The sequence below is a fragment of the Phytophthora sojae genome, assembly GCF_000149755.1.
Source record: "Phytophthora sojae unplaced genomic scaffold PHYSOscaffold_4, whole genome shotgun sequence".
NCBI classification, from domain to species: Eukaryota; Oomycota; class Peronosporomycetes; order Peronosporales; family Peronosporaceae; genus Phytophthora; species Phytophthora sojae.
In genome coordinates, this window is record NW_009258118.1 from 6,662,383 (window position 1) to 6,674,696 (window position 12,314).

Below are 12,314 nucleotides of genomic sequence, written 5' to 3' on the forward strand. Positions count from 1 at the left end.
CCGAAATGGAAAGCGAATCAAAACCAACAACGTTTGGTCAACTGTATCTGGCGCCAGAACACCCAATCTCCCTGTTTACTGCCATCATCCGCAGTAGTAGCCTACCGTAAAATTTGCCACCACGTTTCAACAAGATTCGTAATGGTCGACTTGACCGCTTCGAATTTTGTCTGTGCGGCTCGCCGCGAAGGTTGCCCCGATAAGCGCCGATTCGCACATTGGTTCCGTGAGGGAACCAAAACGGCTCGCTGACGGTTCAGCCCGGCGCAATGCCACGCGCGTCGTTGGATAGCACGGCATAATTTTGTCCTTGGGTTGAAGCTGCAGAGCGCGGCAAGTAATTTTTAGCATCCTGAAATGACCCAAGTTTCTTAATTAACAGCGGTAGAATCGTAGTACCGTAGAACCGGTATTTTAATACTAGTAGTGGAGCATCTCAGTCGCGTTGGTCCGTTGAGTTGCTTAGGGGGCCGACACCCTGCAGTGGAATCTCCACTGCAGGCCGACGTCCCCGCTCTCCAAATGAATCTAATGAACCTGTCGGCCATTGGGGTCTACTAAGTAAGCACCACGTCTAGAAATATCCAGTTCAGACGACCACATCAATTTACAATTAGAAACACTGTTAGGCCTGCATAAAGACGTCTGATGTAAGTAAAAACTACATCATGAGCTCCACATACTGGGGGTTGAATCCCCAGACCCCCGCAATACAAAACGAACTTCGCGTTGAGGCAACGGGTCCGTTCGCTGGAATGCTCGTCGCTGGGCCCGCCTCCGCAAATACCGCGCGGCCCTGCTTCGCGGGCAGCCCGCGCGGGTTTGCTGCGGCTACGCTCCTCACAACCGCTCACTACCGCTTTTAGTGCTGGCTGCACCCGAGCAGGTCAATGGTGCTCTGCTTGGTAAGCACGTAGTTGAACCGAGAGTCTGTCTATTCATTTTTTTAAATACCGTATTTCGCGTGTAGAGCTTGCGAAATACACCCCATTCTAAGCCAATCAGTAATCAAAATGCTGAAGCATGCGACTCGCATGGTGAGAGATACATGTCATTACATCAGAATACTAGCATATATTTTTCAAAATTATGACCAGAGCGAATGGCTCATAGCCGGCGCGGAGGGCATTGGTGTGGCGCGGCGGTGCTGGCGCCGTGTCCAGCAGTACTATTTGCATATTGAGTCCGGTGCGGAAAACACTATGAACTGAATCCTACCGAAGAGAGCGCACCCGCCTCCTATACTGGATACGGATAAATATCGTGACGGTGCCGACACAATTGTTTTACTTGATTTAAGTATAGGGAAACTGACCGCAATGCATGTATATTGACCAATGACATCTAGATATATCCAATATCGACCAATGAGCTTGATTAGGTGTAGGGTAAAACGATGCCGACGCCGTGCCGACGTATAATGTAGGCACGGGGGCGAAAATATGCAGGGCGTCAATACGAGCCACCAGTCTACTGCTCATCACTCGAATATCTGCCCTCTTGCCGACAGAACACTCGGAACCAGTATGAGCCTCCAAGACCTCGCCCCCGTCAACTCCCAGCGCGCTCTACAAACCGCAATCAACGCCTTCGGACGCTTCGTCGCGGCCCAAGGCGTCTCCATGGACTTCATCGCTGCCTCTCTCGCAGATGATGAGAGTGGGGCTGTGTTTGTGAAGCTCATGGGCCGCTTTGGCGTTCACCTCGCCTTCGTCGAAGGCCGAGGAGGGAAGCCGCTGGTCAAGAACTCGGTCATGAGCTACTACCGCCATGTAAAGAACTGGCTGCTCGACACCTACCCGACCCACCGAGCCACCATCGAGAAGAAACTACTCAAGATGGGACAGACGCTCGAGCGCCATTGTCTGAAGCGCATCGAAGGTGGAATGGTCAAGAAGGCGCCTGCTGCACGAAGGAAGACCTACGAATTCTCATGGACGGACTCTACTATGATGCCACCAGCCCCAAGGACTACCAAGATGCCGCGTTACTGGCGCTGATGTGGTACGCGTTTGGCCACGCCTCAGACCTGGGGTTCGTGGCGAAGGGAAACCTGTCTGTGAGTGCGGATGGCGTTGTGTTCGTTCGGCTCATCCGCGTGAAGACTTCAGACGAGCAGGGCATCTCTCTCTTTCCCGACAAGAACAGCTTCATCACGTGCCCCCTGCATGCGATTGCGATGGCCCTGGTGATGCAGGACGCTCCGTGCGCACAGCTGCTGGATCACCCGCACCTTGCCGCAAGCGGCGACGAGAGTATGACAGCCCCTGTTGACGTGCCACTAGCTGAAGCTCTTGTTGCCTGTGAGAACGACGACACGCCAAGTGAGCTGCCTCAGAAAAAGCGTAAACTGCCTGAAGAAAACATGAAGATCCACGCCTACGTGAACCGCGTTGTCAAGACAGCGTCTGCCGCTCAAGCTAAAGCGGTGCCAACTGCAAACTTGACGTCTCACTCGTTTCGACGTGGTGGGGCTCAGCATGCAAACGGTGATCCACTGCTCAGTGCTCAGTGGATTTTCGATCGTGGTTCGTGGAACATGACGGCTACCAACAAGGCTTTCGCTTACGTGTTCAACACAACCAGCAAAGACCAGAAAGTAGCACGTGTTCTCAGCGGTTGGGACTCGAGCAAGAAGCCACCGGTTCCAACCCTCTCCTGGTTCGACTCCGCCAGCCGGCAGCAGGCACTGAGCTTGGGAAATCTTCTTTTCCAGCCAAGCGTGTGCACCCAAGACCCCGAGAAGAAGCTCAACGCCCGCGTCGCTGAAGTTCTAACTGCCGCGCTGATCCAGCATTTTCCCGAGGTACTCGAGCGCTACCCGATGTGCCCGTACGCTACTCGGATGCGCGAATGCCTGATGGCGTTGGGTTTACCAAAAGCTCCAGTTCTCGCGTGGAGCTCTGAACTACAGGCGAAGGTGGCACAAAAGGATCTGGAGGAATCTCAAGACGACGCGGGGGCATTCACAAGAGAAGAAAAGCTGATCAATCACCAGAACTGCATCATCGGCGAGCTGATAGCCATGAATCGAGCCTTGACCGAGCGGGTCACCCAACTGGTGAGTCAGCGCGACGATGGTCAGGGTGACTCCTCCACAAGTTTGCCGGCACCGGTGGTGGCACCACAATCGCATTGCGAGGATTCCGCTACTGTATCGAAGTCGCGTGGAAGCAAGGCTCTCCCGAAAGGCCCAGCGGCTATTTGGTTTGAGTGGTACGCAAAAACACCACGTATGTGGGACGTGTGTGCGGATCGGCAGAAAAAATCAGCGTACAAGCATACCGTGAACTACATGAAGCTCTTCTTACCAAACGGCTTCGCGCTGGACCCGTCGGCCTCTGACTACACCGACCAAGTTGTTCGTACCGGAATTGAGACCGAAGCCGGGATGTACAGATTTTTCGAAGCGCACGGAGTCAAGAGCAAACGTGGATCAGCTGTACTGAAGCAACTGCGCAAGTTTTTCCGGAAAGCAAGCTCAATTCTCTAGTAGACGCGTACCGTGCTCGCGTTGCTGTCGCTGGCGTAACGGACCCAGCGCCCAAGGAAACGCAAGAGCTGTTTAAACGGAAGTAGTTGAGTTTTAGTTTCTAACGTGGGGCTATAATAAATGTTCTGCACCGCTACACATTACACTTCGATAAATGTATAGCGTACAGCATGTAGTGCGGGTTTGACTTTCGTACGCAACTGCTGGAACGCCACAGAGCTTCATAATATCGATCTACTCTTAATCTGTTCATGCATTTGACAACATCTTCAACTGCAGCCGAGGCGGTGTGCTACCACTCTGAATCTTTACTGTAGCCATTTTGTTAGTAAAAAATAAGAGTGTTCCTGTCTTAAAGGATATTTTATGATTACCCAGAGGTTGCAGATTAAACAACGGTTTTGTGTAAAAGTAGGATTTTATTGTTGGTAGTTAATCGGCTCGACCGCGTAAACACAGCCCAGATCAGCAAAGAAGTGGCGTAACCCGTCTTCGGTACTTGGCTTGTAGACGAGCTCGTCCGAGTCGATGAAGTAGTGCTTGTTGCCCACCGCCGCGCGAGCGATGCAGTGCCAGGTATCCTCTTCTTGGCCAAAGGGCCTACCGATGATCACAAGGTGCCTAAAACTAGACCTAGGAATCTTCTTGAACCACCTTTGCGAACTGCAGTTGAACGTGTTGGTACTGTTCAGGTATAGCAGCTGATAGCCCTTGGCGCGAAGCGCTTCATGCAGTGCTTGCATAGAATACGCCCCGTACTTCTCATCGCCATGGGGGGTTGGCCCTTCTTCCTCGGGTGCAGCCGCGTTAAGACGACGCACGATTGGCACCAAATCCTCGACGGTTAAAAAAAACCGGGTTTGCACCGCATTGTTGATCGAGTACAATCCACAGAGAGAATATCTCTCGGATGTACCGCTCTGATTCTCACACATTGGACCGCCCCTAGTCCGTCTACCCACAATGGATTGCATCTCTGTTCGTGGAAGGTCTAGCAAATCGCCGGACGTGAAGAGAGATGCGCACCAAAAAAAAACTCCCCACTCTTACTTAGCACTGACGTGAAATCGCTAGCAAATCGCCGGCGGGGTGAGCGCAAAAGCAAAAGTGAGAAGGACTGCATCGCTGCAACGAAGGCGACGAGCGCTAACCAACCGTGTAAATTTCAATGCTTTTAATACAGTACAGCCAGATGAACTCTCGAAAAATGAGAAATGTATTGCGTTTTTGTATGTTACGCAGCGCTAATGCTGATGTTTTAATAACCAACATGCAAACGCTTAAGTTGGTAATAGCGGCAGAATTGCAGGTGTCAGGCTGTTACTGCCTGACACCTGCAATCCAGGATTTGCTCTGACACTGCTGGAGCAGTGGCGCATTTGATTGCTAACCACCTGGGCACCATGCCCGATGTGCATGATGTGTCTGCTTTTTTTAGCCAATCCCAGCTTATAGACACTATGTCGGCCGATGTCGGCACCGTCATGGTATGGATGAATTTACGACCGATAGAACCTGAGGATTGTTATCGAGTCACAAAAAACGAAATATTATCCAATCGTACCGCAGAAATATCTTTTGGCGAATAGGATTTGTTGGGGTTAGGTCTCCGGTTCCGACACATTGCGACAAATATTTGTCGGAATCTGCGCAAAAAAATGGATATGCCACTACGAATACATTGTATAAGACGCATGTTATGCATATTTTCCATATGTCATACAGCTAGGCCCTAATTTAGGACACACGGCGATAGGAAGCCAAAACCCAGGCCACACAGATTAAACTACGAGGACAAGCAGATGAGTATGTATGCTTTTGTCCCTACGAACTTGAAACTACTTCGCTGAGATCGAGCCTCTATTGCTGACTGAATACCAGTTTCAAGATATTTGTTGCAGTTACGGCCATCCGTCAACTTTCGACTTTACTATTAATAAGTATTCGACCTGTGTATTCTCCCAAAGCGAGCGCTCGGGGTCGCCGGTGCTTGGCCCCGGTAAACAACGTGTAACTTTCCAAAACCGGTAACCCAAGTGGGTACCGCAGTTTTATTTCTAATGTAATCCTTTTATATATTAAAATATAATCAAAAAATGGGTATCCGTTGATAAATGCTATGACTTATGCCAACGCAGCTTATATATCGCCTTCAGGTGTAGTGAGAAGATACAGAATGAGACGACGCTGCCTGTGATAGCCTTCTAGTGGCTGGGAGAGCACTAGCGCATGGGACGATACGCTGCGGGCGTCGATGGTGCGGGGTGGTGTAGAGCAGCTTCCTCTGGCCAACCACCAAAAGCCTCTTAAGTCCTACTCCAATACGCCATTTTGGTGTACTTATCGCTATCTTGTGCTTTTTGTCGTCTCACGTTCATATCGCCGCCACCACTGTCTCCACTAGGCAGTGGCCACGTTGCTTAGCCTTATCCTGCACTGCCACCGTGCAGATCGCAGCGACGGCTTTGTTGTTGCCGACGCGGCGATGAAAGGCATCACTACCTTCTTGTCCTCTGGCTGCACGCAGACCAAGGAATCGGGTTTGAGGAGAAGCGCAATTCTCAGAAATGAGTGATGGCATGTGATTGGGTGAATGATGGATCTGGACTCAGATAGATCTGGATCCAGACTCATCTGATCTGAACCCATGAGACCCAAGATCCAAGATGGGCTCACCCCGGCGTCATTGGGGATCCACCCTCCGTTAGTCGGTGCCGCTGTTGGCAAGTTGGATGGGCGATCTCGCAGATTTTGCTGAATCCGCTACATCACAGGTCGGTTTGAAACATTAACTCCAACCTCAATTCGCAAAATTCGTTCAAGCGCTTGAGCGTCCCGCAGCCAATCTTCGAGTTCATCAAGGCGCCCAAGCTTACCGTGTAGAGCCAACCAGCCTTGGCTCGGTTCCTGCGTGATCGCCGTCGGTACTTAAACAAGGTCCGAGAGAGATGCATAGTCACGGGCGAAGATCAAGACAATGTGGCTTTCAGCGTCAAGCGTTCAGTCGAACCTCGGATCCTTGATCATCAGGCCCACAATTGAGGTATTGGAAAGTGGCAGTTTCCAACGCTGTTGACCCGCCAGCCCGACAATCAAGCTCAATCAAGGGGCAATCAAGGCAAGGTCAAGCGAGAGACGGAGATGACTGCTTCTGATTGCATGATGACATTATCCTCGCTAGAGTGAAAATCAGTGGCCGAAGCCTCGTTGGGCCTAATACAACCCCGAACGAGGCTTCACGGTACCCACGTTTAGGTACAGTTGCATTTAGTTACGTACTTCGGCCGCACTTATTAGTGTAGCCGCGGTCGTCATTTGATGTGTCCGGAATCGCCTTATCGCGATCGCTTACACTAGATATTTGTATATGGACAGAGGACTCATCATAGGATGATCAGAACGAGGCTCCCAGGGCCTCATAAAACTCAGTAATAAAACGACAGTCTTCCCCCAAAGCCAACAAGGGTCAAGTCCGACTTCAGTAAGTGTAGCTAGCTTATTGTAGTGCGTGTGGATGTCTGTCGGGGAGCTTATCGTGCATTGACCGAGAGTTTCCTTGGCAGCGCCAAGAGTTGGCGCGGCCGGAGAGGCAGGAACGGTATCGTTCGGTATATAACGTTATTTGTGGGATTAGGTGTCTGTAACAGGGTTACACGCACAAGTGGCTACAGTCACTTGTAACTCTAACAGACACGACGTCTGTTAGAGGTTCGAAAGACTTTCTCTTGGATTGGCGCGGCCGGAGAGGCAGGAACGGTATCGTTCGGTATATAACGTTATTTGTGGGATTAGGTGTCTGTAACAGGGTTACACGCACAAGTGGCTACAGTCACTTGTAACTCTAACAGACACGACGTCTGTTAGAGGTTCGAAAGACTTTCTCGATCTTGGTGTAGACACACCAAAGGCTACATACATTTACGATCACCACGACGGGTGGTCCATAGAGACTTAGGATTCCTATTGGCTGAAAGCAGCATCTTTTAGCCAATGAGCGACATGCATAGCACTGGAATTCTGCCAACCAGCCGTTGGCAGCTTCCCAGTTTAGAATATTACATTTAGAGGAAGTCAGAAACATAAAACAAAAATAGCAGTTCTCATTTTAACCCAAAAAACATTATTTGGATCGTTTATTTAGATTAATCTATACTCGGAGGCCCGAGTATAATTAACTCTAATTTAAACCAAGCTACGCTTCCTCGTACACGTGCGCACACGTGTAAGCTAAAGTAGTGAGCCAAAGTAGGCCCATAACACCTGGTAGCACTTTGTAGTCCGTCCAACGACTGACTACCCAAGTTAGTACGTCACCGCACGAACGCGGAGCTGAGAACCTTCCCGTGGATACAGAGGTGCCCATGGAAAGCTCCACTACGCCTGCAACTCACGTTGCACGCGCTGACTGTCCCCACCTGTCGGACCCAGAGTGGGAAGCTCTCCAACGACTGTCAACAGTCATTGGTGAGGCGGCTGTAGTTACGATGCTGCGTACGCTAACGTCGACAGAGCAACACGGTGTTGCTCTGGGTTTCATACTGAAGGAGCAACGCGATGTTGCTGCTACTACCGCTGTGTCGTCCGGGACGACACCACGCGCGCAACCGCTGAAGCTCAATGTGAGCAACTATGTCGGAAGAGAGGGTGAACCTCTCCTCCGTTGGCTTGTCGAACGCGACACAGCCATTGCGGCTCGACGTATCGTCGACCCGTTGTCGAAGGTTGCGTTCGCCATGTCATGTCTTGGCGGACGCGCAAGAAGTTGGGCGTATGGACGCCGACTCTCGGATCCTACGTGCTTTAGCACGTACGAGGGTTTCAAGGAGGAGCTCAGACGAGCGTTTGAGCCCCCACAAAACGAGTTCCGGTCGAGGGCGGAGTTCCTCGGCCTGCAGCAGGGCAAGCATGATGTCCATGCTTACGCTCAGAGAGCACGGTACTTGGTCTCGAACATCGTGACCAATCCGATCGACGAGGCGACCAAGGTCGTCACGTTCATGAAGGGGCTGAGAGATGGGCCTGTGAAGACCTATCTCTTCCGTGAGTACCCGAGTACTCTAGAAGCTGCAATTACTCTTGTAATGCAGGAGGTGTTTAGCCTGCGGCAGGCTAAGCTGCATGCACATGTGCCGAGGCCACAGCCACGCCCGGTGGTGAGGACGGGAGGCCCAGAATCCATGGACCTCTCGAGTGCTGCAACTGCCGGACCCCAGCAGTCGCAGGGAAATAATGTGCGACGCTACCGTTGCGGTAGAGTCGGTCACTTTGCTCGGAAGTGCACAGCCCCCGTGCACCAGCAGGGTGGCTATCGCGGCGGTGCCGGGCACCGTCGCAACCAAACATAAAACGCTAGACGCTAGTAGGCGCGGGGCGCCCTACTGGTAATGCAGTTCCGCGTGTCGACCTTGGACACGCGACATTGAGGACTGCAGCCCCCAGTGAGATTCATTCTCACTGCAAGAACCAAGATAACAAGCCTGACCTTGTCATCCTGAATGTGAACTCGATGAGAGCAAACGGCTCTCTCCGTGCTTTGGTAGATTCTGGCGTGTCGAAGAACTTTGTTCGACTGCGAAGTCTATCAAGGCTTGACTTCGAGGATTTAAAGATACCTCGAAGTATGTTGGAAGTACGACTGGCAACGGGTGCCATCGTAAAGACCGAGAAGCGCATGGTACGCGTGCGCTTCACGTATGAAGATCAAGAGTTTGTCGAGCCCTTTATCGTCCTGGATCTGGACGATAAGTTTGACATTGTATCGGGCATGTCGTGGCTTGCACGGCATGATCCGGTCATCGATTGGGAGAAGCGCACTCTCGTGCGCTTTGGTCGCGACAGCGGAACAGTGAGCGATGGCCCTGTTGCCACTACGCACGCACCGACAGGTGCGCGACTCCCCACTCGAGACAGCGCTTAATGACGCTGTCCCGGAGCGCCCTGGGCGCGCGCGAGCACGCACTCAAGAGCAGCTAGCGTCGGCGTTGCCGCCGACAGCTAATGAAGGAAATGTGTTGACCTCGGAGGTCGACACCCGCTTTTCAGCGAATCAGGAAGAGTCTCCGGCCTCAAGGGGCACGGATGACGCAGGCGAGTCACACGCCTCAGCCGTGGAGGCTGACGCGAATCTGATTGGATCAGGTCTGGCCAATAATAAGAGCCAAGGTGACGTAACGCCGTCGACTCCGGGAGTCGATGGCTTGGGTGAATTTGATTCGTCGGCTCGGGGAGCCGACGCAACCTCCGTAATGGAGGGCTCCGCTAATAACAGGCGTCGAGGTAAGAATGGCGTGTCGACTCTGGGTGTCGACGCTGCAAGCGGTGCGGACGGTTGCAAACGTCCCGCACCGGAAAAACTTGCATGCTGTCGTGCGGCCGGGCTGCACGACGAAGCGCCGGGCGACCGAGCCGGGCTTGAAGTCGCTCGCCCGCGGGATGAACCCGCCGTCGGTACTGAAGAAGAACACCCGTCCACGGCTGGGCCTGGACGAAGTCAAGAGTCATGCGGAGCCGGGATCCGCAGGACAAGAAGACGGCGCATGCGAAGGTCGCTGCGCAAGCCTCGGCCTGGGGCCGAGACGCTACAAGAAATGTCTGCCGGGCAGACGGAGGCTGAGAAGCCGGACGTCGAGACGTTGAACGTCTTGACGCGTACCTGTGCCGGGTTCCGGTACAGGGAGATGCCTCTCGCTAATCCTCTGACGCAAGCGTCGGAGTTGACTTCACTTCCAGTCATGAGCTGGAAGCGCTTCGCGCGTGACTTGCACGATGGACGCATCGAGCAAATATGCATTCTCTCGGACGCCGAGAAAACGAAGAGCGAGAATGAAGAACTGAGGCAGTTCTTCATGGAGAGCACCACTGAGAGCGAGGACACTCTCAGTGCGAAGACGAAGAAGGAGCGCTTTGAGGAGCAGAGCTGGGACTCGTTGAAGACGAGTCCCTACTACGAGATCTTACGGGAGTACGCGGACGTACTTCCGGAAGAGATCCCTGCGGATCTTCCGCAGGGCAAGGGCATCCAGCACGAGATTGATCTCGTGCCGGGGACGAAGTACTGTGTCACCCGGCAGAGGCCACTGCCGCGAGAGCAGGTCAAAGCGATCGACGACTTCTTCGAAAGTCGTCGCAAAGCTGGACAAGTGCGGGAATCGAAGTCCCCGCACAGTGCTCCGACGTTCTGTGTCAAGAAGCCACAGGGCGGCTGGCGCATCGTTCATGCGTACAACAAGTTGAACGATGCGACGATACCGGCGCAGACGCCGATACCTCGAAAAGATGTCATCATCGATTCGATGGCCAGGAGCATTATCTACAGCGCTCTTGATCTGCGCGATGGGTTCTATCAGATCCTCATGCGTGAGAGCGATATCACTCACTCTCACGACCGTGAGCCCGCCGAGCGGCATGCTCTGGGAGTGGCTAGTGATGCCGCAGGGTCTGAAGAACGCCCCTGCGACCTTCAACAGGTGCGTGACGCACTTGTTGCGCTCGGTGCGCGACTTCGCACCGAGCTACTTCGACGATGTGTTCGTCCACATCCGGGCTGCGGACGGGATGAGCGATGTTGAGATGCACAAGGTGCATCTCCGGAAGCTGCTTGCGCTCATGCGCAAGCACAAGCTCTATGCAAACCTGAAGAAGTGCATCTTCGGGGCGAGCGAGATACCCGTGCTCGGGTGTCTCGTTGGGAAGAACGGTGTCCGCCCTGACCCTGAGAAGGTCAGAGTGATCAATGAGTGGCCGACGCCGTCGAACGTCAAGGAACTGCGGCAGTTCCTTGGCTTGACCACGTACTTGTTCAAGTACGTGAAGGACTACGCGGGCATGATACGCCCGCTGTCACAGCTCCTGAAGAAGGACGCCGAGTGGGTTTGGACTGCTGAGTGTCAGCAGACCTTCGATGCAGTCAAGCGGGGCTTGACTGAGTCGCCGATCTTGGCGGTGGCCGACCAAGATCGCCCGTTCCACGTTGTGTGTGACGCATCCGACTTCGCAATCGGATGTGCGTTGATGCAGCACGATCACGAGGGTCGTGATCGTGTCGTCTACTACCAATCGCGTCAGCTGAAGCCGGCTGAGCGCAACTACCCGGTGCATGACAAGGAACTCCTTGCCATGAAGTACGCACTCGCGAAGTTCCGAGTGTATCTACTCGGAAGCAAACCGTTCGTGGTCTATACGGACCACGCGTCGCTGCGGATGGCTGTGAAGTCACCGCACATCTCGCAACGGATAGCGAGATGGCTCTCATTCTTCGCAGAGTATAACTTCCGGGTTGAGTACAAACCCGGAAGACTCAATGTGGTGGCCGACGCGCTCTCGCGTCGACCTGACTACGCCACGACTGATGCCGACGTCAATGCCATTGACGCCATGCGATCGAGCACCCCAACGTCGTCACTGTTGGACGACGTGAAGGTCGCGTAGGCACACGACGCGGACGCGAAGCTCTTGCTGGCCTATGGCTCAGCGCCCTCTGGCAAAGCTCGTCAGAAGCTGCCGAAGCATCTTCGTGCTCGTGCACACCGTTATCGGGTGCACGACGGGTTATTACTCTACAGTGCAGTCGACGACAACGCGGAGCGCTTTGTCGTGCCCAATGACCATGACCTGCGACTCAGGATCATGTATGAGTATCACGATGCACCGACGGCGGGGCATCCGGGCCGTGAGAAGACATACCTTCTTCTCACGCGAGACTTCTACTGGGCCCACCAGTATAAATGGGTGCGCAAGTACGTCCGTGCTTGCGAGGTTTGTCAACGTGTGAAGCCTGCGCCTTTCGCGCAGGTTCCCTTGCAGTCACTACCAACTCCACGGG

At 53.3% G+C, this 12,314-nt stretch overlaps 3 protein-coding genes across 3 annotated transcripts; 2 read left to right on the forward strand and 1 right to left on the reverse strand.

The window, feature by feature from the left end:
* Window positions 1-1,526: 1,526 nt before the first annotated feature.
* Window positions 1,527-1,862, forward strand: PHYSODRAFT_431058 (hypothetical protein; the record flags this gene model as incomplete). Its single annotated transcript, XM_009529498.1, has 1 exon — window positions 1,527-1,862. A coding segment is annotated over one exon (336 nt), but the record flags the coding sequence as incomplete, so codon positions are not given.
* A 109-nt stretch (window positions 1,863-1,971) lies between these two features.
* PHYSODRAFT_504215 (hypothetical protein) lies at window positions 1,972-2,163 on the reverse strand (the record flags this gene model as incomplete). The annotated part of the gene is made up of 1 exon (XM_009529499.1): window positions 1,972-2,163. A coding segment is annotated over one exon (192 nt), but the record flags the coding sequence as incomplete, so codon positions are not given.
* A 1,039-nt stretch (window positions 2,164-3,202) lies between these two features.
* Window positions 3,203-3,451, forward strand: PHYSODRAFT_427258 (hypothetical protein; the record flags this gene model as incomplete). Its single annotated transcript, XM_009529500.1, has 1 exon — window positions 3,203-3,451. A coding segment is annotated over one exon (249 nt), but the record flags the coding sequence as incomplete, so codon positions are not given.
* Between the last annotated feature and the right edge of the window lie 8,863 nt (window positions 3,452-12,314).